This window comes from Aspergillus sydowii (genome assembly GCF_001890705.1).
Source record: "Aspergillus sydowii CBS 593.65 unplaced genomic scaffold ASPSYscaffold_2, whole genome shotgun sequence".
NCBI classification, from domain to species: domain Eukaryota; kingdom Fungi; phylum Ascomycota; class Eurotiomycetes; order Eurotiales; family Aspergillaceae; genus Aspergillus; species Aspergillus sydowii.
The window spans coordinates 3620669-3639855 of NW_024467860.1; the positions used below are offsets into that span (position 1 = coordinate 3620669).

At 50.5% G+C, this 19187-nt stretch overlaps 6 protein-coding genes across 6 annotated transcripts; 4 read left to right on the forward strand and 2 right to left on the reverse strand.

Annotated features, from left to right (window-relative positions):
- The first annotated feature begins 1652 nt into the window (after window positions 1-1652).
- ASPSYDRAFT_688089 (Zn(II)2Cys6 transcription factor) lies at window positions 1653-5155 on the forward strand. Its single transcript, XM_040850447.1, has 7 exons — window positions 1653-2179; window positions 2235-2649; window positions 2700-2922; window positions 2986-3017; window positions 3074-3847; window positions 3897-4592; window positions 4645-5155. The coding sequence occupies exons 1-7, from the start codon at window positions 2058-2060 to the stop codon at window positions 4855-4857; spliced, it is 2475 nt and encodes an 824-aa protein (XP_040706907.1). The 5' UTR covers window positions 1653-2057; the 3' UTR covers window positions 4858-5155.
- A 259-nt stretch (window positions 5156-5414) lies between these two features.
- ASPSYDRAFT_41831 (nucleic acid-binding protein) lies at window positions 5415-6851 on the forward strand. Its single transcript, XM_040846349.1, has 3 exons — window positions 5415-5455; window positions 5516-6214; window positions 6298-6851. Coding segments are annotated over exons 1-3 (1125 nt in total). The 5' UTR covers window positions 5415-5453; the 3' UTR covers window positions 6722-6851.
- Window positions 6852-7093: 242 nt separating this feature from the next.
- On the forward strand, window positions 7094-11277 carry ASPSYDRAFT_55778 (indolepyruvate decarboxylase family protein; the record flags this gene model as incomplete). Its single annotated transcript, XM_040849089.1, has 5 exons — window positions 7094-7261; window positions 7336-9069; window positions 9450-9689; window positions 9752-11192; window positions 11228-11277. 5 exons carry the CDS (start codon window positions 7094-7096, stop codon window positions 11275-11277), a joined length of 3633 nt encoding a protein of 1210 aa, XP_040706909.1.
- A 159-nt stretch (window positions 11278-11436) lies between these two features.
- ASPSYDRAFT_28710 (uncharacterized protein) lies at window positions 11437-15065 on the reverse strand (the record flags this gene model as incomplete). The annotated part of the gene is made up of 10 exons (XM_040844548.1): window positions 11437-11552; window positions 11628-11916; window positions 11987-12123; window positions 12231-12505; window positions 12568-12791; window positions 12851-12859; window positions 12885-12961; window positions 13055-13524; window positions 13777-13952; window positions 14004-15065. 10 exons carry the CDS (start codon window positions 15063-15065, stop codon window positions 11437-11439), a joined length of 2835 nt encoding a protein of 944 aa, XP_040706910.1.
- Window positions 15066-15597: 532 nt separating this feature from the next.
- ASPSYDRAFT_86749 (putative cysteine synthase) lies at window positions 15598-17124 on the forward strand (the record flags this gene model as incomplete). The annotated part of the gene is made up of 5 exons (XM_040851722.1): window positions 15598-15894; window positions 15966-16025; window positions 16084-16202; window positions 16252-16898; window positions 16952-17124. The coding sequence occupies 5 exons, from the start codon at window positions 15598-15600 to the stop codon at window positions 17122-17124; spliced, it is 1296 nt and encodes a 431-aa protein (XP_040706911.1).
- Window positions 17125-17413: 289 nt separating this feature from the next.
- ASPSYDRAFT_28712 (Myb-like DNA-binding domain protein) lies at window positions 17414-19111 on the reverse strand (the record flags this gene model as incomplete). The annotated part of the gene is made up of 1 exon (XM_040844550.1): window positions 17414-19111. The coding sequence occupies one exon, from the start codon at window positions 19109-19111 to the stop codon at window positions 17414-17416; it is 1698 nt and encodes a 565-aa protein (XP_040706912.1).
- Window positions 19112-19187: the final 76 nt, after the last annotated feature.

The following is a 19187-nucleotide window of genomic DNA, read 5'->3' on the forward strand; positions in this document are numbered from 1 at the left end:
CGCGTTGTTGTGCTTCGGAGGAGCTCACTTCTGAGCCTTGGAAGCTCGCTCCAACACCCCGCGAATCAATCGATTACTGGAGAAAGGGTTCTTTTTAATTCTTAGCCATCTCGGGTCATTGAAATGCGATGCTTCTCAATGATTTTACTGCCGCAAGATAGATGGGCGAAATGATCCCTCTTGTGTAGGCTCACCATGTTATTTAATGTTGGGTGGTGTATCAAATAAAAGGCACTAGGGAGATTAAGGTAGTTTGATGCGGTCGGTAAAGTCGGAGAAGAGAATGAAGCCAAAGAAGCTTATTATCTAGGTACAGTAGCCTCAAATGTCAGTTTGCTTTCGACAGAGTACAGTTGATTAACAAGCTTCTTACTGACTGACATCGCAGTCTTGACTCCAATCCTCAAACCATTCTAACCCCAGGCCTATTTCAGAACGGCGACGAGGCTGGCTGCTTCAATATTAATTTCTCGCGATTTCCAGGGAACACATGGAAAGGCAAAGTTCAGTTTTAGCTCTGCGGGAGGCAGTCACGAATACAATCAAGCGTGGTCCACCTCCCCATGCGGCACGGTGGACCATGGATCTCCATTCTCCATTCCAACTACGTACCATCTCACGTCTGACTGCCGAGTCTTGCCGCCTCAGGGTGACTGGACAGGCTCGTGGGACGACTCAAGCTCCAGTGGGCACTTGATGATGCTGATGCAGGTGGAAGGCTTCGATGAGGGAATCTATGATGTGAAGTGATAGTCAAGGTCGGACCAACAACTTTCCACTGCCCGATCTGATTCGAGAAAGATATACGGATGTGACTCAGTGATCGAGCAAAGCCACAGCCTAGCACGATCCCTGCAATAAGCTAACAAATGAGAAACGCGGTTTCGACCGGGTTTGCGCTAGGAAGACCGGAAAAGGGAGAACATGGCCTTTTCAGTCCCGGAGCAGAAGTCTGGGTCCTTCTGGGGGCTGAAAGATCGTGTTCGCCCGGCCGTGAAAACTGGACGGGCGTGCGATGGGACGCTTGTCGAACGCTTACATTGGCTGATGAAGCTGAAGCCTGGATATGAGGTATCCACCATTTTGGACATTATTATTCCACGACCAAAGAAACTCAAAAAGCATATTATTCCCAGTTTCACTTTGTCCGGCTCGCTCCCAGCCCTCCACAGAGCCCAGACGGCCAGACTTGACCGCCTTTGGTGTGCATGGCGATAACGGAGATAACAGTTACAGTCGTCCTCCATCACTAAGCAGAACCAACTAAGGATCCTTGAACCTAAGTCTCAGGGCTATTCCCGTTTGCGGTCTCTCTTCTTCCTTCCTTCTACCTGGAAGAGTGCCCTCGCCCGGTATCCAGCGACTGAGAATTACGATCCTCCCAAGTGGCTTGACTGTGGTTGGGAATTACGGCTGGCTCCGTCTTGCTCACCATCGCCGGCAATCTATCTTGGCACCGTCGAGCTTGTTCGCGAAACATCCCTACGTTTATCGTCACACTCTCGAGTCTCGGTTGCGGAGGGTAGCTGAATCCCCATTTAACAGATTTTAGCTTCGTCCGCTGCTTCCACCCCTGCAGTTGCGATTTTACTCATACGCAGAACCGCATTACTTTCACCCCGCGATCCGCTTTCTCTGCCCACCAATATCAGTTGCATCTCGATTTCTCGGCCAACCCGACAGCCAGAGCGGTCAAACGAATCGCAGATTCAATCGTACGGCGAAGGAAAAAGAAATCAACCCCTCCGACTGTTAATCTCAACGGTTTTGGCGGCAGGCGCGACTTGGAAATAGTTGTGCCCGTCACTCGTCAAAGTCTAGGGCATTGCACTTTGGTTCTTGATTCCACAACGAGTTTGAAGATTCTGGGCTGGACAGGGAAATAATTAACAAAGCCGGTAGTGGCTCCATTGGTCACAGTGGTCTTGTACGGTTTTGCGGCTAGCCATACACTACTTGTGACCGCGTTGCGATAATTATTCTGCCTTTGGACCGTCGCCCCATACGCTTCGATTCTCGACTCGCTGTTTGATACACCCGCTTTCTAAACCGCTAAAATGAGTCCAACTCCGCCGTCCACAACCTCCTCAAGTAATGGACCCTCCCCGGAGGGACAGTATAGGGTCGTCCGAAAACGAAACAGAGTACCTCTCTCATGTGGTCCATGTCGCCATCGAAAGTATGTCTAATGTATGCCTCCACGCATACCCGTGAATGCTCTAACAGGCAGTTAGGTTAAAATGCAACCGCGCGCATCCCTGCGAGAACTGTGTCAAACGTGGGGATGCTCATTCTTGCTCCTATGCTCAAACAAATTCTCGAAAGAAGAATACTGCAAACCAGACTGCTTCGAATTCCCCAGATGACATGCAAAATCGAATAGATCGACTAGAGGGCCTAGTATTATCATTGATGACCAATGGGTCGCAATCTGAAGGCCCTACAGCTGCTATGGCAGCAATATCAGGGACAGGCAGTAACGCGGGATCGGGTCAGCATGTTCATGACTTGGAGGTCGATGATGATGTTCCTATCCAGGAGGAAAGCGATACCGAGCAGGTGACTAAGTCATTTGGCATTATGAAAGTGGACAACAACAACAAGTCGTACTATATTAGCGATGCACACTGGGCTTCTGTTCTCAGTGAGGTAAGCGATCATCTCGGACCCCCATATCTTCGTATATTCACCTGTTCTAGATATCGGAGGTCAAGAATTATTTCGTCACACATAAAAAACAATATGAAGAGCACGCCGAGAAGCTTAAGGCAACCCAGCTTCCGACTGATGTCCCTGGGTCTACTTTGCTATTTGGAGCCATGAAAGTAACTAGCAGAGCCGAAATCATGTCTTCATTTCCGTCCAAATATACGTCAGATATGCTCATAGCGCGATATTTCAACTGCTACGACCCCGCAACGCGTATGTGTTTCATGAATCCCTTTCAATTTGGCCTGATGGATTAGATGCTAATATCTGTTCCAGATTTCCTCCACGGCCCTACTTTCCAGGCTCAAGTAAGCAGGCCCCGTCGTGTGAGAATATGGATGTAGATCAATTAACACTTGTTTAGTATAATAAGCATTGGGAGGACCCTTCCCAAACCTGTGTCGCCTGGATTGGAATGCTTTTTGCAATGATGCGGCTATCTATGTTGTCGTACTATCGTGAGGGTGATGAACCCCCCGAGTTTAGGGGCAAATCACTGGACATGGCTGGCACCTTCCGAAATCTCGTCGCCATGTGTCTCACATTGGCTGACTATACTAAACCGTACCCGAATCTGATCGAGTGTCTGGCCTTCCATCTTCATGGCGATTATTGCCAAACAAAGGAAGCAGATGTTTCAGTTTGGGTTCTCAGCGGTGTTATCGTGCGACTGGCTATGAGAATGGGATACCACCGCGATTCGAAAGCGTTCCCGAATATTACACCATTCCAGGGCGAGATGCGCCGCAGGGTTTGGTCATTTGTTCGACAGGCCGACATATTATTTTCCTGCCAAGTTGGGCTTCCTAATATGGTTCGAATGGCAGACAGTGATACTGAGCTTCCACGCAACTTGTATGACGACGACTTCGGCGAAGACTGCAAAGAGCTTCCCCCATCACGACCTCCCAGTGAACCTACACCGATATCCTACCTTATCACCAAGTCGCGGTTAGCGAACGTCTTGGGCCAGGCCATTGAACAGACCTCCTCTGTTCAGAACGCGTCTTACGATAAAGTTATGGAAATGGATTCAGAACTTCGTCGGGCACGGGATATGGTACCGGAGCATCTTCTCGTACGCCCCATTGAGGAATCCCCGCTAGATTCTCTCGTGCTCATTTTATCTCGCTTTTCAGTGAGTTCCTTTGCATCTGCGTTCCTTCCTTCATTCTCACGGTTTATAGGTGATGTGTGTTTATCATCGCGCGCAATGTATGCTTCATCGCAAATATCTTCTTAGGGCTCGGGAAAACCCTCGGTTCACACACTCCCGAAGAACTTGCGTTGATTCGGCCATGGAGCTTTTACGGTTCCAGTCAATGATCCATGTGGAAACACGCCCATCGGGCCGCTTACGAAGTCGACAGAATCGAGTAACATCACTCAGCTCTAGTGACTTCTTACAAGCTGCAACAATTCTGTGTCTTGACCTTTACCATGGATACCGCCTACCAGACACTTCGAGGGCTTCGTCTGATACTTATGCTTGGGGTAGGGAACGGCGGGAGGAGATACTTGCGGCTGTACAGCGGAGTAAGGATATCTGGGACGAACTGCGTGATGAAACAATGGAGGCATGGAAAGCCAGTGGCGTCCTTGGAGTGATGCTTAGTGGACTTCAGCGGGGCCCTGAAGCAAACCCTCTCACCCCAGCGTTTGAGCCACAAGACGAGAAACAAAGCGCCGCTATGACCCTAGGATTGCTTAGCAGCGGAATGACGCCTATTAACCAAGGGCCACAGTTCAATGACGCGCTGTTGAAGGGCCCAGAAACTCCGTTGCCAGCACTTGGAGGATTTGGTGCGGAGGCAGCTCCGGGTGCTTCGTCTCTTTTTAATATGTTTGGCCAAATGCCTGATATGCAGGCCAATTTGGATTGGGTTCGTTTCTTTATCCTCTAAGTTAGTTTTGACAAAGACTAATACGATCTAGGATGCTTGGGATAACTACATCCAGGGCGGGACGCTTGACCCGTCGGCCTCATATTGGTCCCCTATGGATTTCCAACAACAGAACTCTGGACCCTTATCCCCGCCACAACTAGCGGGGCCGGTGCAAAATAGCCCAGCGGATAGACTCCGCGCTCCACCCCGGACGACCAACATGTTCCCCAACAACGGGTACGACAGCGATGGTCCCACCTAAAAACAGGGACAGCCTGTGGATTAAACTCGAAATCGTGGTTGTCAAGTTTCAGCCTTGGTTACTCTTTGTCCATTGAAGTAAAAAGCGAGCTTACCGGTGTTATATATGGGTTAGTGAGGTTGTGACTGCGTCTCAGTGTATTTCTTTTCTTGACGCACAAAATATCCGGTGTTGACGTTTGATTGTTTCAAATTCTTGAACCCTAATATCCCAGTCCTTGGTGGATTTTCATGCTTTCTTGTTCGAGGGTTACTGGGGTCTGCCAGACCTTGTACGACTACGCTTTCCATCTCTACTCATAGTGTGTATATGATGATGATTATGATGTGTCTATGGAGATAGGTTGGGCGCAGGTTTAGCATCGGTTGACGAGTGATAATCTCCACTTGTACGTTTATAACTAACTAGTATATCTTTCCCATAATTTGTGCATATATGGATTTTAATTACGGAGTGGAGTGGCAAGCCTCAACTCCGTTCCTTATCGTAATCAGCACGTGACCGGTATTTCATACCGCCAACAGCTTTTTACATTTCAATGCTCAGACGTCTATAAAGTCGAAATCATTGATGCCTTGATAAAGCGGAAAATAGATATGTGCGCTTTTATGTTTAGATGACCACTTTACCAGCGCTCTGCTAACTATAAACTCTCCAGGTACTCCCTGCGCCGCGTTGCCTGTCGCCTGCTGGCTTCACCATCTCCGATACCTGTTCGATCAGGGCGGACTGCGACACCGAACGCCCACCGCCTTGCGATTCGCTGTCGACAATTTTCACAGTGCAGATGGATTGGAGAAGGAGTTAAAAGCCAGTTGGACTCGAAAGATACAGCTACGGCACAGTCGCCGACGGCTACCGCGACGGCGACCAATATAACCTCGGCCGATACAAACGATGCTCCGGTTGCCCCAGATGATATCGCGGTAAATGAGGCCGAAAAAAAAGAAAGGAGAGTGGAATCAGAAGATGGATTGAATATTGCGACGACAGTGACTTCGAGCAACGCCCCGGCGTCTGAGGCCGGGAGTACGCAAGGACATGACCGGGATTTTGCAGCATCCACCGCCACAACGAATGCGTACCAAAGAAGCCACGGCCATCCGTCTACGTCGACGTTTGACGTTTCGCAAATCAGGGAGGCGGCCAGGCTAGAAGACGAGGCCGCTCAGAGAACAATGACAAAAGAAGAGAGAATAGAGTTAATGAGGCAATCTCGGAACGAGCCGAAGGAAACGATATTCATCGGCAACCTTTTTTATGATGTGACAGCAGAGGATCTTAAGGCGCAGATGTCCAAGTATGGAGTTGTGGAAGGAGTGAACATTATTTACGATAGCCGCGGGATTAGCAAAGGGTATGTGATGCACTGATTCGTTGAGTTTACCTGATTTTTAGGAATAATTGTGGCTAACTCAGGAATCCTGGGGATATTTACAGATATGGCTACGTTCAATTTGATAATACAGATTCGGCAGACAGAGCAATTCAAGCGATGCATATGCGAGTATTCGAAGGGCGACGGGTGACTCTTTACTTTGCACAAACGAATATGAGGACGGCGGTCAAGGCTTTCGCACCCACGAATACGCTCTATATCGGCAACATGCCCTTCGAAATGACGGACCGTGATCTCAATGAACTCTTCAAGGATCTAGCCAACGTATTCGACATCCGCGTGACTGTAGACCGTCAGACCGGCCAATTTCGTGGATATGTCCATGCAGAGTTTACAGACGTTGAGAGTGCGGCTATAGGTCTCGAACAGCTGTCTAGACAGACACTTTATGGCCGCAAACTCAAGGTCTATTACAGCAACAATGTTCGGAAAGCCCAACGCGGCTTCTTCCCTGTCGGTGCTTGATATGGGCGGTGTTGGAGTTGGGACGGACTATATACTCTTCTGGTGACACGATGTATTCTTAGCGCATTTAAACTGTACTATAAACTGTATATCACATAGATATCCTACTCGTGATTCCTCTCCTTTGCCATCAACTTATCAGTATATTCCACGTGACTCGCGGGGACCTCGGCAAGTTTGCCGTCGGCTCTAGGCGGCGCCGAGACCCCACGTTTCTAAGCATCTGGAGTGTAGACCTGCTCCAACTTCTCCTCGGACAAACTTCAACCTATCTTTACTCGGCACCTCGTATATACCCCTGACGGAAAGTTATTCTTGTACGCCTTTTTATTTAAACCTTTACCGTGACACCTTGTTGCGGTTTCTCACAAAATGTCGTTCCTTGGTGGCGCAGAGTGTTCCACCGCGGGAAACCCATTAACTCAGTTCACGAAGCATGTCCAAGATGACAAGTCCCTCCAGAGAGACCGAATGGTCGGGCGTGGCCCCGGCATGCAGGAGGGCATGCGCTCGCAGGGTATGATGGGTGGTCCTGACCAGGTAAATGCGGCTTCCGCTCCCTCATTGCCCCTCAATTTCGACCCCGGACAGCTGCTTAATAATGCGTTATACAGATGATGGACGAGTTTGCCCAGCAATCCGCTCAACTCCCTGGCGGGCCACAGCAACATATGAGGATGGAGATGGAACAAGTGAGACACCAATTAGAGCAGATGCACACGACACCCCGAACAGGCTCGCCCGGGTGGGCTGCGGAGTTTGATCCCGGTGAGCAGGCCCGCATGGAGGCGGCTTTTGCCGGACCAAAAGGCCCGATGATGAACAATGGGTCGGGATTCACACCGGCTGAATTCGCCCGGTTCCAGCAGCAGAGTACTATGAGCGTTCCGCAATCAGCCAGTCCAGCCACCGCCGGCCAGTCGCCGATGATGAGTGGCGGTTACCAGCGACCTATGGGGGGAATGGGCTACATGGGTTATGGCGGCGGGATGGGGATGATGCAGCCTGGTTTTGGCTCTATGGGCATGCAACAACAGCACCAGCAGCCGGCTGAGGCTGCTACACAAGATAAGGGGAAGGGGCGGATGATTGAGCTCGACGACGAAAACTGGGAGGCTCAGTTTAAGGAAATCGAAACGGCAGATCAGGGGCAGGTGGACGAAGAGGCCAATGCGGCCATAGAGTCGGAATTGAACGATCTTGACAGGTCAGTCCCCATCACCAATACCGACAGTGATCAAGATCACGGTCTTTTCGAGAGTGTATGGGAGAGAGTGCAAGCTGAGACGACGATAAATAGGAAATTGGCGGAGGGCGAGGCTGATTTCAACATTAACGATAATTTACACATGGGCGATATGGGCGAGTGGGACGGGTTCGATAACCTCAATACTCGGTTCCGGGAACCTCGATTGGGCGACTACTCATTTGAGCAAGACAACGTCTTCCGCGACGTAGCCAATCCGTTCGAAGAGGGCATGAAAATTATGCAAGAGGGTGGCAATCTTTCTCTGGCGGCTTTGGCATTTGAGGCCGCGGTGCAGAAAGACCCTCAGCATGTGAAAGCCTGGACGATGCTGGGAACTGCCCAGGCCCAGAACGAGAAGGAACTCCCCGCTATTCGGGCCTTGGAGCAGGCTCTCAAGGCCGATCCGAACAATCTAGATGCCCTAATGGGTCTGGCTGTCTCATACACAAACGAAGGTTACGACTCCACAGCTTATCGCACACTTGAGCGATGGCTCTCCGTCAAGTATCCTCAGATTATCAACCCCGATAATCTATCTTCCGATGCCGACCTAGGCTTCACTGACCGCCAGATCCTCCACGAACGTGTCACGGATTTTTTCATCCAAGCGGCTCAATTATCGCCATCAGGGGCCCAAATGGACCCTGATGTACAAGTTGGTCTTGGAGTACTTTTCTACTGCGCAGAAGAATACGAAAAAGCTGTCGACTGCTTCACAACAGCACTAGCAAGCACAGAGTCTGGAACAACGAACCAGAGGGAGCAGCTTCACCTCCTCTGGAACCGTCTCGGAGCCACTCTGGCTAATTCTGGCCGTTCGGAGGAGGCCATTGAGGCCTACGAACAGGCATTGACCATCAACCCGAACTTTGTTCGAGCACGGTACAACTTGGGTGTATCATGCATTAACATCGGCTGCTACCCCGAAGCTGCACAGCATCTACTGGGTGCTTTGTCAATGCATCGCGTAGTCGAAGAAGAAGGAAAAGAGCGCGCTCGGGAGATTGTGGGCGGCAACGACGGTAGCATTAACGAGGCAGAACTCAACCGCATGATTACCGCGAACCAGAGTACGAACCTCTACGACACCTTGCGGCGCGTTTTTAGTCAAATGGGCCGACGGGATTTGGCAGACACGGTCGAGGCCGGAATGGATGTCAATGTTTTCCGAAGGGAGTTTGAATTCTAAGCATGGGATGATGAAGTTGAGGATTATGTGATGTAAATACTAGCAACAGAGCCGACTAGAGGCCTAGAAATCAATGCTTGTCATACTATAGTAATGAAGCCTGTCGTGATGACCTCATTATTTAACCTCGGGACTTGTCATCCCGCACTTTCTCCGCTTTGACCTTTGCCTTCTCCACCTCACCATTGCCGACCACCATGCTACCATGTGGCCATCTCCATGTTGTCTCCATGTTGCGTTCCATCTCATGAATCGTCTTGATATAACACCAAACCAAAATGGCTGTGAAGACAGGGGCGCAACTCATCGCACGCACCCTGCGTGATCTTGGGGTCACCGTTATCTTCGGTATAGTCGGCATCCCTGTGGTCGAGATCGCAGAAGAGGCAATCAACCTAGGCATTCGATTCGTCGCTTTTCGAAATGAGCAAGCCTGCAGCTATGCAGCCAGTGTCTATGGATATATGACAGGACAACCTGGAGTCTGTCTTGTCGTTGGGGGACCGGGGGTCCTCCATGCATTGGCAGGGGTATGGTTGCCTAACCGCGGACACCAAAGACGAACGAGGCTAACAATTACGATGTCGAGCAGATTGGAAACTCCTCTGCGAACAACTTCCCACTCCTCGTGCTTGCTGGATCAGCCGAGACCACGGCTGTCACCAAGGGCGCATTTCAGGAAATGGACGCCATCTCGCTCTTGACGCCTCACACGAAGTTCGCCGTGCGCGCCTCGTCACTCGACTTCATCCCCGGGGCTGTTAAGAATGCCTACCGAACTTGCTGGTATGGCCGACCTGGACCAACATTCGTTGACCTACCTGCCGATATTATCCAGGGGAAGCTGTCGCCGGAGTTTTCGCCGCCGCAGCCTGAGAATTTGCTTGTCTCTTCACCACCCAAGGCGGGTGGGGATCCAACCTTGATATTGAAGGCTACGCAACTATTGAAGTCTGCTAAAGCGCCGCTAATTATCATCGGCAAGGGCGCTGCGTATGGGCGCGCGGAGTCAGGAATTCGCAAACTAATCGACCAGACACAGGTCCCATTCCTACCTACTCCTATGGGCAAGGGTGTAGTACCAGATTCACACCCACTGAATGCGTCCAGTGCTCGGAGCGCAGCACTAAAGAACGCCGATGTAGTTCTCCTTTTAGGCGCCCGATTAAATTGGATTTTACATTACGGCGAGGCACCCAAATGGTCTCCGAAAGCGAAGATAATCCAGGTAGATATCTGCGCCGAGGAGATCGGGAGAAACGCGGGCACACCCGAACTTGGAATTCTCGGCGATATAAGCTTGGTTGTAGACCAGATCACGTCATCGCTGTCAAACTGGAGATACTCGCCCTCTAGTAAATTTCCGTCGCAGCTCGCCGACTCTGCTAAAAAGAACGAAGACAAGGCTCAGAAGGCCGCTCTGAAAAAGACACCGGCTGGTACACCCTTAACCTACCAGCGAGCCTATCACATCATCAAAACAGCCCTTAACTCTTTGACTCCGAGTGAGGAAGGGGGTATTGTGTATGTTTCCGAGGGCGCCAACACAATGGACATTTCCCGCTCCATATTTCCCTTGTATCACCCGCGACAGCGTCTTGATGCCGGTACGTATGCCACCATGGGGGTGGGCATGGGATATATCGTCGCAGCTCACGAAGCCTTCAATGCTTCCCCTGAAAGCAGCACGTCCAGACCCAAGAAAATCGTCGCCTTCGAAGGCGACAGTGCCTTTGGCTTTAGCGCTATGGAGATCGAGACCCTAGCTCGATACCGCATACCGGCGTTGATCTTCGTAGTCAACAATTCGGGCATCTACCACGGCGATAGCATATCCGAGAATGCCTGGAGAACACTCCAGGACCAGACAGTGTCGAATGATACCAAATTCGACGAGAAGCCAAAGGGCTTGCGCTCGACTAGTCTTCTCTATGAAACGAGGTATGAGATGCTGGCTACGATGTGCGGCGGAAAGGGTTACTTTGCGCGGAATGAGGAGGAGCTCGAAAAGGCAACGAGGGAAGGGTTCTTGAGTGATACTGTCACGGTGGTGAATGTGATCGTTGAGCCTGGAATTGGGAAGGAGATTGGGTTTGCGTGGCAGAACCAGAAGCCTAAGGGAGAGGGTAAGGCAAAGCTGTAGCCTTCTTCGTTCTTCAAAATTTGGCAAATATAGGTCTGGGACTGTTGATCACTGGGAGTATATGTGCTCATATATTCTGCATATGGTAGTGCAATAAATTGAACATTTAATAAGGAGTAACAAGAAACCTAGGATTAACGACCAAAAAGGTCATCTATAGCTTTCGCAACCGAAATGGCCCTTTCCTCCCCAAACCTGCCGCCAACAATTTGAACCGTCACTGGCATACCCTTGACCAAATTGATGTCGTCTGAAAACCAAGTGCAAACAAGTTAGCTTTCATCCAACGAAAGACATCGAGAAAAAGAGAAGGGTAAAAACGTACACTGCTCATGATTAAACCGATCAGACTCGTTTCTCGGAACATGAGCCGACCATTCCTTATCATTCTCAGGGCTATCAAGTTCTTCATCTGCAGTAACAACGGGGACAGTAACAGCGGCGTAGTTCAATAAATTGTATAACGCAGTATATCCTAGCCACTGAAAGCTTTTGACCCATGTCTTGGGTTTGTATCCTACCCAGGGCGTCACAGGGAGGAGTAGTGCATCGATACCGCTCGAGACCCATTGCTTGAGGTAGGTTTCTTGGAAGGCCCATTTTGCTTCTTCGGTCTAATTCCGGGCTCGATTAGTAACATGGATGGAAGAGAAAATGAAAAGGAGTCTGTGGGTTCATAGGTACCTTTTCCTTTTCTGTAGTTGACAGCTCGTCTGCGGGGGTTCCGACGGCCATTCCTTGGATAAGAGGTTCATCGACGAGTGCGCAGAGTTGGCGGCAGTGGTGGCCACCATCCGAAAGGATGGACTTTGTCCATAGACCTGTGCCTTTTAAGTGAAGCGACGTATCCCATTCGATTACTGGGATTTATTAGCCATTTGAAGGTCCGGAATGCCAGTAATTAGAGTTAGATAGATAGATACAGTACCTTCGTGACCCGCATCTTTCAGCTTCTGTGCTGTCTCTCGCATTGCTCGCATGACAGGTGGTTGTGGCCGGACAATCCCGTCATCGTAGATAATACCCAGTTTCAACTTTTTTGTCGGCAGCGCTGCCATGTCCTTTCGCCAGGGAATGGGGATGCAGCCTGGGTCGAGGTTCCAGGGACTTGAGTCCAGCAGGCTCTGCATGAAGTATTCTACTGTCAATAGGCTTCTAGCCATAGGCCCTGCCACCGGCGGAACAAGATAGTGCTGGTGCATACTAGAGGAAACGGTCATCATCTGAGTCCATGAAATGACGACCGGGAGTGGGGTTGGTAATACAATGAGCAGTTCCAGGGAACTCGTCCGGTTGTCGGGCAAATGGAGTAGAGTCCCTGGAGATTCGATGGCACGCGAATCGAGCCTCCAATATCCGTTCCAATTCCCAAGATACTTCCTCCAGCACCGATCAGGGCACCTTCACCCCCGGAGCTACCGCCAGAGATGAGCTTCCTGTTAAGGGCGTTGACGGACTGGCCAAAGACGTGGTTATACGAGTCGGACATCTACCGTCATGGTTTAGCTTGAGAAGTCCTTCAACCACCTTGTTCGACAAGATACTTACCATCAACGACTGGGGCACATTAGTCTTCACATACAGAACTGCACCCATGGACTAACAGTTGAACAACAGAGTCGGACTTGGCCACCGGTTTATTAGCCAGCCCAACCCAGCCTATACCCTGATATTTAGCACACTTCTAGCACTATCAACCTCTGCGAAGCTTTTCTAGACAGAGTTTAAGGGCTTAAAATGTGGAGAGCATACCGACAGTAGTATCAAACCCCTCAACATCAAACCGATCCTTCACAGAAACCGGTAGCCCATGTAACGGTCCCGACATACGACCGGTCCGCTCAAGCTCCTCGTCCAGAGACTTTGCTCTCTCGAGTCCTCGATCAAAGAAGATCTCCGTCAAGCAGCCCGTCATTTGCTGCGCTACGGCGGCGCGCTTACAGAATGCTGTGGTTAGTTGAACGGAGCTTACCTCGCGCGAGGCCAGAAGGCGCAGTGGCTCCGTGATATCATTGATATCTGTCCATTCAAGTTCCTTTGTCGACAGAATACCGCAGTTGCGTATTGTATCGAGAGTAGTTGCACCAGAGACGATGGTAGACTCAGGGAGGCGCCAGGAGGGAGGGATGGATAGGGCTTGGGTGAGGCGTTTCTGATCAACGATGGGTTTCCAGTGCGGCTCGGTCATTTCGATGTTCGTTTGTCTTTCAAAGTCTTGGAAGCTGTTGATCTGAAAGTGTGTTTGCCTGTTCTAGGAGTGCTAAACTATGGAGAGATGGGGTTCAAAGAATAAACTTGGGTGGGAGGGTTTATCTGCGGAGAAAGAGGGGTCGAGCCTGCATCAGCCGTGGGCTATCGGAAGCAAACCAGCAATGCTTTATCATTGAATTCCAATTCGACTTCTATAATTACATATATCCGCCATACACATGTACGCCTCTTAGACCGTCATCAACATGCTGGCGTTCTTATACCATGTTAGGAGCGGGTTCTCGCCGCTCCTTGTTTCCGTATCTTCAACATATGCCCAGCGTTGGACAAAATCTTCGTGGCTTGCTACCTGCGTCAGCTTCCCAGTGACGGCTCGATAGACGTCCTCAACGACATTGAAATCCGTGGGAAAGAAGATGTCAAAATAGCCCTGGTGGACCTGTTATATGTCAGCAGTGTTAAACCCCAAGCAGATGCTGGGCTGACTTACAAAAGGAGTAGAAACAGGAACAGTTCTCCTTTTGTAGCGTGTTTGTACTACCGGCGCATTAATCCCCGGCACGGCATCCGGAAGGGTGCTGAAATCGCTAGCTAACAGTCGGTGGCCCGGGAAATAGTTATCAAGGATGTCGAAAAACTGCATTAGTCGCGTGGGAATGTACTCAGTAGTAGTGAAGGGCTTCTGAAAGGGCAAGGCTCCACGGACTTGCCGCATGAGTCGCGGGCCCAGCGGATGGGAAAATTCGCGCCGAGCTGCGGCCTGACGGACACGCAAGAACCGGGAAGCCACAGGGTCCAGCATGGGAGTGTAGAATTCGTGAAATTCGCCGTCTGCATCGATTAGCACCCCGCCCTGCTGGGGTAACTCCGTCTTGGTGTCGTAGCGAATAGCGTCATGAGCGAAATTATCAAACACCTCGAGCGCAAGGAAGAAGCATGGCGAGTGCACGTAGGTGTCCCACTCGAAGATGGATTTGTTGATAATCTCAACATGATCCAAATGACCTGCAGCATAGAGGGAATCTGTCAAGTTTTTCATCTGAAGTCCAGCCAAAGCTGGGGAGATTTCAATGATCCGGAATTTGGTTCGTTGATAGACTTCGTAGTCTGTATCGCGGATAAAGTCGAGAATGTTGATCATTAACGTTCCATTTCCAGCGCCCATTTCGTAAATGGTCAGATCGTGATAGGGGTACAGCGTCAGCTTATAATTCGACACCAAATAGCGGGCAATGGTTTCGCCGTAGTAGGGTCGAAACAATTCAGTCGGCGTATGCCAAAGCTGGCGGGCCTCATCCGGCTGCTTTTCGTCTAATACATCTTCGAATTCCGCATAACGCTCGCCCAACATCTGGTGGAAAGCTGGTCCATCCTCGATATGGTTGAAATCAAATGGCTCCCCGGGGCTGAAGATGGTCGCGTGCTTGGAAAAGTAGCCATAATGGGGATTGTACAAACTGTCTAATACCAGAACGAGAAATACAGTCAGAAAATAGGTGTAGTGCGCGGAATAAATACAAGTATTACCGTCAATGAATTCTCTTGTCAACATTTGTACCTGCCGTGGCCGAGATCGTCGATGAGTTAACTCTTTCGCAGTCACCAACGGGTATGTCTTCAGCTCCTCGTCAATGTTCTTTGGGTAATCCCCGCGCTTCGTCCAGTTCAAGCCATCGTCCGCACTCTTGCGCTTAGTCGCTGCGCGACGCGTGATAAACGTTCGGTATTGTGGATGAGAGCGGGATAGACGAAATGTGTGCGACGGGGGTGAAGGACGGAGGGATTGGCATGCTGGATGACGGAACAACTGTCGAAACAAATGATTGAGTACCGGAGAGTCCATTTCGGACAATCCAGGTGGGGGAAAAAAAATAAACGTGAAAGGTAGAAAAGGTTGTCGAAAGTAGCTGAAGGGGAACAGCGACGAACGAGCGGAATCTCGATGAAGGATGCGGGCGGAGGTTCTCAGGCTGGCCCGAGCTTTTTCTCCGTCCAGCGTAGCTCAAGCTTCATCTTCCAAGCATCGACTCCGACCCGTTTCACATGCCTTCTGTGGAAATCTGTTCGTGGCAACGCATCTACTCATGAAAGACCATTCGCACATCTACATTGGGTCCGCCTTCGTGGCCGGCGTCGTCCTCTCAATAGCTTTCAAGGACCTGTTCTACCCTGAGATCGAGGAGCGCATTAGAGAATATCGGGAGAGTCGTCGATCCCAGCCCTCAAAACCATCACAGGATACCGCGACAGAGCCACTGGTTGCGCGACATGGCCCCCCTGCCATTGTTGAAGGAATTGAGGGCTGTATAGGGAATACTCCTCTCCTCCGAATCAAGTCCTTGTCTGACGCGACCGGGTGCGAAATTCTAGCGAAAGCTGAAGTACGTCACGGTCTAACTGATATATCTATTCCTGGATATCCGTTTGAAATATTTATCTAACAGCAGCCTAGTTCTTAAATGGAGCTGGTCAGAGCTCGAAAGATCGAGTGGCGTTGAGCATGATCGAAATAGTATGTAATCGCCCCATAACATCTGCACAACAATCTTTAACATCTGAACGTCACGTAGGCTGAAGAGAGAGGGCTGATGACTCCGCATTCTGGAGATACAGTCTACGAAGGCACATCTGGTTCAACAGGTATTTCCCTAGCCTCGTTAGCCAGAGCGAAGGGTTATCTTGCCCATATGTAAGTGACTCTTCGTGCGCCAACAGAACTAAGTTAACCACATGTCCAGCTGTATGCCTTCTGACCAGGCAATCGAAAAGTCAAACTTGCTCCTTAAACTGGGCGCGATAGTGGACCGTGTGCCTCCAGCACCCATTGTGGAAAAGGACAACTTCGTCAACCGGGCACGAGCACTTGCCCAAGCCCATACTCTTTCCACGACACCCGAGTCATCAAACAGTCCTCTTTCCCGGCGTGGAAGGGGTTACTTTGCAGACCAATTCGAGAATGAGGCAAACTGGAGAGCTCATTTTGCCGGCACCGGCCCCGAGATCTACGCCCAGTGCAATGGATCTTTGGACGCATTTGTTGCTGGTGCCGGAACTGGAGGCACAATCTCCGGCGTGGCACTGTTTCTCAAACCAAAGATCCCTAATTTGTCCGTGGTAGTAGCCGACCCCCAGGGAAGTGGGCTGTATAATCGAGTCCGTTACGGGGTGATGTTTGACACCAAGGAGAAGGAGGGAACTCGTCGCCGAAGACAGGTGGATACTATCGTGGAAGGCATTGGGATCAATCGCGTGACGGCAAATTTCGAAGCTGGTCGAGAGCTCGTTGATGATGCGGTCAGAGTTACGGATGCACAGGCACTGGCGATGGCTAGGTGGCTTGTCGAGAAGGACGGCATCTTTGCCGGAAGTAGCAGTGCTGTCAATTGTGAGTTTTGGGTCTGGAACTCCACTGTCGCGTTAACTTACACCCATACCTAGGCTTCGCAGCAGTAAAAACGGCCATGAAACTGGGACCAGGCCACAGAATCGTCACAGTACTGTCTGATTCCGGTTCAAGGCATCTTTCGAGGTTCTGGGCTAAAGCCGGGGACGTCGGCGGCGCTGTCGACACCATGTTGGAGGATGTTCTCAATGCGAAAGATGACCAGTAGCCGCCTGGTTTTGCAATCTTGCATACAATGAACAAAATCAAACGAAATCCACATGGCCTGCCTATGAAACCAAGTTCCTTCTATTTATTCAGTTTATCCATGCGTTAAGCTAAATACTGTGACAGGGTCCTTGATGCACTACAATAAGATCCCAGTGCTCTGTCCGCACTTGCTTCATTGTCGCGCGGATTACGCAAAGTAATTGTCACAATATTGTGTGTCGCTGGAATTCGCACTGCACTTTGAGACTACGACTTCCAGGCGTGTTGGTGGCCACGCACGCGCAAACTCAGCCCTCTTTACTTCTGGGCTGTGCGAGTACGCTTGCGCTATCTTGTGAGATGTCGCCACCAGTCCAAAGTTGCAATAGTTTGAACTCGATCTCCGCAAGCAAGCGCCCTGGCATTTCAGCACGGATTCCAGGCCAAGTAAGATCTGGTTGGTCCTTCAGTCTCTCTAGTTTCTCAAGTTCGGCCTTTGACCAAGGTCCCGAAAGTCGAGGGGGGTTTGCCCTCCTCTGATTCCAATGAATATGGTGCCATGCTTGGATATTGGTGAGTTTCTTTTGCGGGAAATGATTTAGAATCTCCTTCCACTTCATCCCTTGAACTTGTCTCATGCGAATGATTGACTTAGCCTCGTCCGGTCCCAGGATTGTCCTCGCACGTTTCCCTGTGGGGGTTGATCCGCTGCTTGCGTCTTGTCCTTTTGGTTCTGGTTCCGATGTTGGTGTGCCTATAGGACGAGCAATAGGCTCAGTAAGGACTGTGGCGTTCGAAGCCGGGCCAGTAACGCTGCCATTAGTGACCACGCCCAGCTGACGCTTCAGCTCTATCATGTCATGCTGGTTATCTGCAGGATCAGAGAGCACGGCCCTCAAGTGCGAGACATAATCATCTTCAGAAAATGACTTTTTGCAGTAATTGCACGTATTTCCTCTACTGCTTGCCGCCGAGGAGGGGCCCTTGCGCTTCTCTCTGATGTAGACAGAGCCTTTTGGGGTTGGGGATGGCTCATAGTCTTCCTGTAATGGATCGTCGGATTCACTCCCATCCGGAGTGTCTGCAAATGACCAGTCGCACACAATTGGGCTAGAATGGTACTTTTTCAGTTTCTTCGGACTGTCCTTTTGCTTTCTGTTTTTCACGCCACTCGTCTTCCGTCTGGACGTCCAAGGGAGAGCCCAGATAGAGCCCGCTCCCGGTGGGGATTGAGAGCGTACTGTATTATTGACGAAGGGTTTCGGTTTCGATCGACTGAGCAGCGTTGGGGTTGTAAACTTCATGTTGATCTCAGGAACACGCCAAATCGGGTCCACAGTCTCATCGAGTCTCTCAGTACGAGTGACCTGAGATTGGTCGGATTCTTCGGGTTGGAGATTTGCTTTTTCCTTGACAGCACCTCCGTTACCAACTTCCCGGATGTGAGGCACCTGGACGGATACCGCAGTGTCCAACAGGGAATCCACGCTCGATCTATCGTCTTCAGCCTCCGGCGTCGTACCATCCCCATTCTTATCCCCATCCCGGTCTATAATTTCCCGCGATCTCCCGGGATCTGGCCGCATTTGTGAGAGGATGGATACCACTCTGCGACCGGAGTGGTCCGCGTCCCTTTCAAGGCCACTATCCTCACTTTCATGCGTGCGAAGACGAGCTCGCGGGCCCTCCTCTTCTGCCTCATCCAATGGTTCATCCATCGGAGCCTGTGAATCCGGATCCGACAGCCAGTCCCCAATTGCCCCTGCATTGTCCTCCGCATCTAGGGTATGGATGTGGCCATTATTGATCATGATATCCCCTGTCTGTAGATCAATCTCATCGCCGACATCTGTAAAGTCCCGACCGTACTTTTCAAAGATACCTTCGAAAATGGACTTTAAGCGCATGTCGTTTCGAGCACGTGCTTCATGTAAGTCGACATCGCTGGGTTCATTCTCCTCCGCTGGCGACAGGGAAAGCCGCTTTCTTTTCAGTGGCGACTCCATGGTTCGGGGTGATAAGTGAATGCGCGTTTCTGTTTTAGACAGTATGGATATAGGGTGACGGAGGTATGGGCACGGG

Excerpts from the sequence above, each read along its gene's own strand:
- ASPSYDRAFT_688089 (XM_040850447.1), top strand. The coding sequence starts at position 2,058 with ATGAGTCCAACTCCGCCGTCCACAACCTCCTCAAGTAATGGACCCTCC. Across the intron at positions 2,650-2,699 it reads GGGCTTCTGTTCTCAGTGAG|ATATCGGAGGTCAAGAATTA; the intron begins GTAAGCGATCAT and ends CACCTGTTCTAG. Across the intron at positions 3,848-3,896 it reads TCATTTTATCTCGCTTTTCA|GTGATGTGTGTTTATCATCG; the intron begins GTGAGTTCCTTT and ends CACGGTTTATAG.
- ASPSYDRAFT_41831 (XM_040846349.1), top strand. Across the intron at positions 6,215-6,297 it reads AGCCGCGGGATTAGCAAAGG|ATATGGCTACGTTCAATTTG; the intron begins GTATGTGATGCA and ends GGATATTTACAG.